Source organism: Podospora bellae-mahoneyi (assembly GCF_035222275.1).
Source record: "Podospora bellae-mahoneyi strain CBS 112042 chromosome 1 map unlocalized CBS112042p_1, whole genome shotgun sequence".
In the NCBI taxonomy this organism is placed as follows: domain Eukaryota; kingdom Fungi; phylum Ascomycota; class Sordariomycetes; order Sordariales; family Podosporaceae; genus Podospora; species Podospora bellae-mahoneyi.
Window position 1 is genome coordinate 6,017,735 of NW_026946359.1, and position 7,984 is coordinate 6,025,718.

The 7,984-nt window shown below is 53.0% G+C and overlaps 3 protein-coding genes and 1 non-coding gene across 4 annotated transcripts; 2 read left to right on the top strand and 2 right to left on the bottom strand.

Moving 5' to 3' along the window:
* Nucleotides 1–642: 642 nt before the first annotated feature.
* LSM2 (U6 snRNA-associated Sm-like protein LSm2) lies at nucleotides 643–1,685 on the top strand (the record flags this gene model as incomplete). The annotated part of the gene is made up of 4 exons (XM_062875075.1): nucleotides 643–656; nucleotides 931–1,078; nucleotides 1,142–1,244; nucleotides 1,314–1,685. 4 exons carry the CDS (start codon nucleotides 643–645, stop codon nucleotides 1,343–1,345), a joined length of 297 nt encoding a protein of 98 aa, XP_062738306.1. The 3' UTR covers nucleotides 1,346–1,685.
* A 251-nt stretch (nucleotides 1,686–1,936) lies between these two features.
* On the top strand, nucleotides 1,937–2,048 carry QC761_0020310. The gene has a single exon. It is a non-coding gene; the product is annotated as a tRNA-Met (tRNA).
* Nucleotides 2,049–2,231: 183 nt separating this feature from the next.
* On the bottom strand, nucleotides 2,232–4,973 carry pso2 (DNA cross-link repair protein PSO2/SNM1; the record flags this gene model as incomplete). Its single annotated transcript, XM_062875076.1, has 1 exon — nucleotides 2,232–4,973. One exon carries the CDS (start codon nucleotides 4,971–4,973, stop codon nucleotides 2,232–2,234), a length of 2,742 nt encoding a protein of 913 aa, XP_062738307.1.
* Nucleotides 4,974–5,468: 495 nt separating this feature from the next.
* QC761_117890 (uncharacterized protein) lies at nucleotides 5,469–7,908 on the bottom strand (the record flags this gene model as incomplete). Its single annotated transcript, XM_062875077.1, has 3 exons — nucleotides 5,469–5,988; nucleotides 6,053–7,289; nucleotides 7,380–7,908. 3 exons carry the CDS (start codon nucleotides 7,906–7,908, stop codon nucleotides 5,706–5,708), a joined length of 2,049 nt encoding a protein of 682 aa, XP_062738308.1. The 3' UTR covers nucleotides 5,469–5,705.
* Between the last annotated feature and the right edge of the window lie 76 nt (nucleotides 7,909–7,984).

Below are 7,984 nucleotides of genomic sequence, written 5' to 3' on the forward strand. Positions count from 1 at the left end.
CTCGTAAAAGAAACAGTGAACCAAGCAAATTGTGCAGAGAAGCTTATTTTTGCTAGCTCCGATCTATAAGATTCAAGAGATATACTGCATGTGCCTCCTTATTGGATCAGAGAGTGATATATCCTCCTGCATGGCGTCGTGATTTAAAGGGGGTTTGCTCGTGCTGTGGATTGGGTCCCCCGGGGTGGAGTGGGCAGTCAGCCGATTTGATTTGATGGATATGCATTTCAAGGGGGAAGAGAGGAAGGTGAGTGGTCGGTCGGAGGTTTTTGGTCTACCCTTGTCCACATGGTAGAGAGGGTCACAGAAGATATGGGATTGCTTCGAGAAGATTAGATTAGATCGGTTGTCAGATGGTGGTGCTGGGTTGGGTGAGCGCTGGTGAGCAACCTACCCACTGCCTCTTTGCCAATTGTGCGCCTAACCTATCAGGCAGCAACAACACCCATCACCGGGAAAAGAGAAATGTGGGGCAAAACTGCCAGCTTGGGAGCCACACCTCGCTGTTGCTGCTCATTCACCATCAGTCCCAACGCAAGAGAGACGACAGGAGGCATAAACCGGGAAATTAAACGACAGCTTCAACGACGAAAGACTTGCATATCGCGCGAATTATTCGACGAGACATAACTATCAAGAAACATGCTCTTCTTCAGGTATGCATTTGCCCCTCTTGGCTTTCAGGCATTGACGTTCTGGGGGTGTGTTTTCATGAATTTGGGGAGGGAAGTGAAGTGTGAATGGCGGGAAGGGAGGGGGGAAAATCACAACACCGCATCGAAACTCTCATCCATCAAGAGAGTCACCGTCATGACCCAGACAAATGCAGCAATAAGGCATCACAAACACAGGCCCTCCCCTCCTTCCCGACCACCACACCATCCTCATCCCATACCCGATTACCCCGAATGCTAACTTTTACCTGAAAAGCTTCTTCAAAACCCTCATCGACCACGAGGTGACCGTCGAGCTCAAAAACGACATCCGCATCCGCGGCGTCCTCAAGAGTGTCGACCAATACCTCAACATCAAGCTCGACAACATCCAGGTGGTGGATGAGCTCAAGTATCCTCACTTGGTACGACGCCCGTCATACCAGTAACCTCTTGCAATGGAGAGTCAGCTGACAAAGGAGATGTAGAGCGCTGTCAAGAATGTCTTTATCAGAGGCTCGGTCGTGAGATATGTCCATCTGCCTTCCCAGTCGGTGGATATTGACTTGCTGGAGGATGCTACGAGGAGAGGTATGCTACATCTTGCCCAGCTTCTGCCTGATGATAAGGGTGCTGATGATCGGGAAAAAAACAAAACAGAGGCGGCAAACCAAGCTGTGAAGGCGAAGTGAGGAGACTGCTAGGAACGGCGCGGGGAGGTGAAACGAAGAAGGAGGTAGAAAAGCCAAAGCTACTCGTGGCATAAGAAGTATGGCGCTAACAGCCATGACGAAAGGGGAGGTGCGTAAAAGACAACTGGTGTATTTGTTGTCCTTGCATCTCAGAGAGGGTTTGGATCTTATGCGCGGGAAGAAGAGGAGGAGAGGTGGAAATTGCCCAGGCTATTATTATTATTGCAAATGGGTTAGGAGTATCTTGGTGGTAAAACATTGACACCGAGAGGAGGATAAAGGGTCATGCAGAATGTGGAATAAAATAAGTGCGTTTAATTCCTCATCACTTTGAAGCGTGTGTGTATCTTCGCAACCTTTTGCATGTCATTCCCCATTGTCACCTCTTCAACAAAGCCAGCACTGTGCGCCCATGTTTTCTTTACCCATTCATCAACAATCTTGCTCTCAATTGTGAAGTTACTATTGTCTTCCCCTCACCACAAAGCCAAATCCAAGACTTTCGATCGCATGAGGTTGAGTCATGTGTGGGGGTCAAGAAAGACTTGCATATTAGTCACTTATCCGCAAGCTTATTTCAACACATCAACAGGGAGCTTGGCTCAGTTGGAAGAGCGCAGGTCTCATACGATTACAAGTATGATCTGGTTGTCTTAACACCAGAGTTATCCTGAGGTCGTGAGTTCGAGCCTCACAGTTCCCATCTTCTTTTGCTTTTTGAGCCTGCCCCCCCACCGGCTTGGCCTTCTTTTTACTTAACACTATTTTATTACATCGTAGGTCTTCATATTTTGTTTCAACTGTTACATAATGCTATGACTAAACTACGCTGGACTCTTCACCCATCCCCCTATATCCCGACCTCTTCATATCCCAATCAAAACAATCACCAATACACCACCCCCTCCTCCTCCTCCTCCTCCTCCTCCTCCTCCTCCTCTCTCCCATCTACACCCTCCTTCACCTCCAGCCTTCCGCCCTTCAACCTCCCCCTCTCCACAATCCACCGATCAATCCACCCCTTCATCCGTTTCCTGCTCTGTTCGCTCCCCACATTCACTGTCGGCACCACCCTCCCGATCCTCAAACCCATCACAAAAATCGCCAACTCCCTGAAGCTAGAATGCTCGCTATACGGCACCCCCAACAACACTCCCTCTTTGGTGCTTCCCCTCATGGGTATCAAATCCGCCTTGCGAAACCTACTCCTCCACGCCTTTCCATACAAGAGCTGCTCCATCGGTACGCTACCCGGGGCCATATCCGCCTTGATGTTTAGGCTCTTCAAACTCGGGGGGCGGTAGTTCCACCCCGAGGGCTTGAACCCTACAATCCGGGAGAATCCAAACCGGCGATTTTCCTCGAGGTAAGAGATGAGATTCTCCTTGTTGAGGTCAGACAGCGAGGCGAGATGGATTTGCGCCTCTTGGGGGTTGGGAGTAAGGAGGGAGATGAGCTCTGGGTCGTCGAGTTGGTTCACGATTTTGAGCTTGTAAGGCGAGGCGTAGATTTTGGATTGGAGAGCGAGGGCGATGCCGACGCAGATGCGCTCTTTGCCTATGGAGTAGGTGCCGCAAAGGATGAGGAGGCGGTTTCTCTGGGAGGGTTGGGGGTTTCCTGAGAGGGCGGTGAATGCGTTCAGGGGGGCAGTGGGAGTAGGTGGTTTAGAAGGTGGTGGCGGGGGGTCGTTTGTGGTGGTGGTGGTGGTGAAGAACTTGCTGACTGAGGTGGATGGGGCGCCGCCTTCTCGGCGACGGAGGAGGGAGTCCCATTCTTTGTCGTCGTTGGAGATGAGGGCTTGGTTGAGGAGGGACGACATCTCTGCGCAGGTGGCGATGACGTCTTTTTGCGGAGGGAAGGAGTATTTTGGGTTGAGATAGGTGGTGTCTAGATAACAGACGTCAATTTTCTGGTGCTTTGTCTTGCCTGTTACGGCATCAATTGTCTCTGGGCGGAGGTGAGGGTGCTCAAGGTGAGCTTGACAGGCTCGGAAATCCCCACAGTGCAAGATCCGATGTGTCTTGTCTTTTCCCATGGCCTTCTCAAACAAGAATAGAGAGCTACCGGGGCAATGGTTGGCGGGGATCATTGTTACTGTGACCCCCTGTGTATGCGGGACTGGAACGGTTTTGTCAAACTCAAGCTCAACGACATATTTAGCCGCTGTCTTTAGCTGTGTCTTGACGAGTGACCCCGTTACTTTGCTGCAATAAATCGGGCCGTGAGTCCAGTTCGCCGTGAGGCCAATGTAGTGATCACTGTGAAAGTGACTAAGAAAGTAGGCCTTGCAGCCCTCCACAGCACCATACCTGAAGGCATCAACACAAATCGAGAACCCAGGCATAATCTTGTAAAACGGACAAGTCCGCTTATACGCCGGCATTCCTCTCGAGGCGTTCTCTGCCGCAGCAGCCGCTGCCCAAGCGGTATCCTCAGCATGTCCAGACATGAGCCTAGCAAATGCTGAGCCCGAGCTGCCAGCTGAAGTCTTCTCACCGAGACTGATAGGATTCGCCTGTCCTGGTCTAGGCACAGCCGCTTTCGCAAACCTCTTTCCCACCTCAGCACCATCGATCGTTTTATTCTCTTCGAGTGCCGCTGGTGGCTTGGGCTGCGGTAGCGGCGTCGGATTCCCATCCAGACAGGTATTGACATGCTCCGAAGCCACCTGCTCTGACGCACCCGCCAAACTGCCCCCGCATATTGGACATGCTTCCATCATCTCTTCATCAGTACGTCTGTCCATACCAAACTCTTCATAACCCTCCAACATGGCTTGCTCTTCCATGTCCCGCATAGCTTGGAGTTCTTCGCCGGTGAAATCCTCGTCGAATTCCTCTTCGCCTAACTCATCGATTGGCTCCTCTTCTGCAGGTCCATCATTCGATGTCAAATTCGCTCCGGAGGTCTCATGTCGCAGCAGCGGCACCTTGCCCTTTACTTCTCGATCTTGATCTTCGTCATCCCTGTCTGTTATCCTGGTCCCGTTGGTAAGTCTGTCGCCGGTAGTAGTCTCGCAAACATTTTCTGCGGGGTCTGCAGACGCAAGGGTAGGTCTCACCCTTGATGGAGTCGTCGAGTCGTCATCATTGCTCGTTTCGTTTTCATCCCCGTCCTCGTCAGAAGAGGAGTCGTCCAAAAATGGATTTGGAACCTTCTTCTTCGCAGATGGCTTCCTCGGCTCGTTCTGCTCCTTTTTGACTGTCGTCGACTCGGCATCCCCTGAAACCGCCCTCGATTCCTCCCCACCCTCCTGCAAACCGAAACTCAACCTCCTCTTCTTAACCGACCCCCCATTCTCATTATACCTCTCCCCTCCCCCCTCCTCCTCCTCCACGGGCCTCTTGACGTAATCATCCGCCCCGTACATATCTTCCTCGTCCTCTTCTCCCCCCTCCCCTACCCCCCCTTCAACCCCCCCAATAAACAAGTCATCATCCTCCGTCTTCTTAAAATAACTCAAAATGCTCGCATTCGGCTTCGTCTTCACCTTCGGCCCTTTCGTCACAGGCTGCACCTTCGTCCGCGCCCCAGGCGGTTTATTCGGTGTGATCGTTTTTTGCTTCAATTTCGGCTTCGGTGTCGCCGCCGTCTTTGGCTTGGCTTTTGATATTCTTGCGGGAGCCATTTTGTCGACTGGGGCGTGGGGAGGGGGGAGAAGGCAAGTCGATCGGAGTTGGCAAAAGTGCAACACGTTGAGAACGCGACGAGTGTTGGGAGGGGTGGCGTAAAATGTCCGCCACTGGGAGGGGAGCAAAACGCTAGGTCTGCGCGGTGTCACGTGCCCTGCACTTAGAGAACGAGCCAAGGGGGTCAAGGCAAAGGAGACATGAGAACAAAGAGAATATTGATTTGTCCTGTGCTATTGGATACAGCTTGGTTCAAGAGGCGGGAAGCTCAGCTAGTCGTCCGCCAGGGCCAAACTTTCCTCGTTCTAGACCCGAGGTGCCGAGGTAGTCTCATCCTATTCGCGCCAGAAATAGGGGCTTCTAGGTATGGCTCACAGGCCTCAAAACATTGTCGTAAGCCGATGAGAGGTGGTAGAGACTATCAACAACTCCAACGGCACATCTCTCTTTTGCATATTCACATCTGGGACCGACGTCCGGTACGCAATTACAGACATTTGGTAGAAAAGTTCATTGGTATTGCATTTGACGCTATGGTCCCGCTTTTTATCCCCTTTATTGAATGCTGATCCGGAAAAACGCTGGCTTTTCATAACCACAGAGGTATCCCATATCCGCTTCCGTTTCAGTAATATTGCTCTTGAGCGGTATAATACCCGGTGTCATCACATAGTCCTCCTTCTTGTCCTCCTTCTCGCCACTGACGGTGCTCTACACTCCCTAGAGGTACTCTACTCCTCCGCCTCCTGAACCGGCTCGGCGACCTCGTCCTCATCGTCATCCAAGCTCCCAGCAGGGACCTGGTAGAGTCGGAGGATGTTCTTGTTGGGGTCCTTGACCAAAATGTACTTGCCCTCTGGCTGCTGAAGAACCATGTCGGCGATGGTACGAACGATACCCCAGCCGTTGGACAGCTGGAGGTTCATCTGGTTGGCAAAGTCCTTAGGCTTCCAGCCAACAACGCCGAGAATGACGTGCTTGTCATTGGTCTTGGGGTTCGCGCGAGACACGAAACTGGTGAAAGCAGAGTTAGCCACCGCATGTTCCAACAGATACACAGAACAGGACAAAAACATACCCAATCTTCATGACATCAGCCTTGGCAAGAATAGACTGAACAGTCCATCTGGCGAGCTTGCAGCTGTTGTTCTTCATCTCAGTGGCAACTACAGCACCACGCTGAGACACAAGCTTGGTCCTCCAGTCAAGGCCACCACCGCTTCCTTGAGCCTTGCTGTCAAACTCGTTGAGAGCGTGGACAGTAACGAACTGGTTCTCGTTGTTGAGAGCGCTCTTTTGCACCGCATCCAACTCGGTGCGGACGATAAGATAAGTGGGGCTCTCCTCGGTGGTGGAAAGATCGAACCGCCTGTACTTGTAGGCCTTGGACGCAGGGGGCACGGACTCCTCGGGGGAGTAGAAGGGGTTTTCGTGAGCCATGCTGACCTTGTGCTGCTCAAGCACAACCTGGTTGGCAAAGTTGTGGTTGATATAGGTAGCCTCCTCCGCGAGCGCGGTGGGCTGGTTGATAGAATCCTTGGATCCTTCGGAAGCCTCGAGCGGCGCATCGGCGGCGTTCTCGTTGACGGTGACCATGTCAAGAGCGGCGTTGTCGCGCTTGTCAAAGAAGACCTTGTTGCCCTGTCTGACAATGACGATATCCCAAGAGTAGACGGAACGGGGGGCGCACATCAGCATCGAGAGAATGCTATCAGTGGCGAAGATGGTGGCCTCCTCCTTGTCAGCGAGCTCCTGGATGATAGGATCCACAGAGGTCGTGACGTTGTAGGCAGCACGGTCAAGCGCAAGAAGCTTGCGCTCCGAGTTCTTGACTGGTGGCTTGTCGTAGGAGCGGTCGTAGGCATTTACGAAACCGTAGCTGTCGATATCCTCACCCTCGTCCGTCTCGAGGTTCAGCTTGCTAAGACGGTTGTAGTCAATCTCCTCAAGCAAGGTCCAGTTGGGCTTGATGTTGACCGAAGCATCACGGTTGCGAGCAGGCTTGTCGTAATCCTTCCAGCCAAAGCGACGACCGCCGCGAGCATTGCCGCCACCGCGGGCACCGCCCCGGCTGTCATAGCCTCCGCCATATTGCCCACCGCGACCGGCACGCTGGAACTGTTGACGACCACCGGCGGCTCTGGCATCTCCCCTTCCACCGCGCTGGCCACCGCGGCCACGGGTGAAAACGGCACCACGGCCGAAGCGGGTCTTGGTTGAGTCGCGAACGTTGGAGACAACGGAGAAGGAAGCCTCGTCCTCGGCGACAGGAGGAGTGAACAGAGAAGCGGAACCGGCACCATAGACTTGTTGGTCTGGAGAGAGCAGATGTTAGTACGCATAGCAGATACAAATCGCACGTATGCGAGCGATGACCCCTTGTGACAGATCCATCCAGCACCCACCTCTAAAGTTCCTGTTGAATTGCTGTCTGCCACCACGGCCGTCTCTGCCATCCTTGTTGTCGGTCCAGTCAGCCATGCGACCGAGCTTGTCGCTCTTGGAGAATGGGGCGTAGGGAACGCCGTTGAGGGTGGTCTCGGTGGTAACCGGGGGGCCCCAAGTGCCCTCATGCTCGGGCAACGAGTTGATCAGGTCGACCAGGGCCGACTCGCCTGGTGGTGGGACAGCCATATTGGGTTGTGTTGAGGTGGGATAGGAGTTGGGCTGCTGAAGGTATGCTCCGGATGATGTCCAATAAGTAGTGATCGTAGAGTGAGCCGAGATCCGGTGCTGTGGCGGTTGCGACGTGAATGCGGAGTTGCAGCAGTTTGACAGAGGGCTATTTTTCAAAAAGTGAAATTCTCGTGGTGGGGTGTTGTGGGTGTGGGGCAACCGCTTGCGGTAGCACAGTGCGCAGGGGCAGGAAGGTCGGTGACAGAAAAGCAGGTACCACACGCGTCTAGAACACGGTTTTCTAGAGGTCAAGTACATCCAGAAGCATCTTCTACACCCTCTGTTGTCTAATAGCTTCTGTTGAAAGCTCCCAGATCTTATAATATGCCGTGAA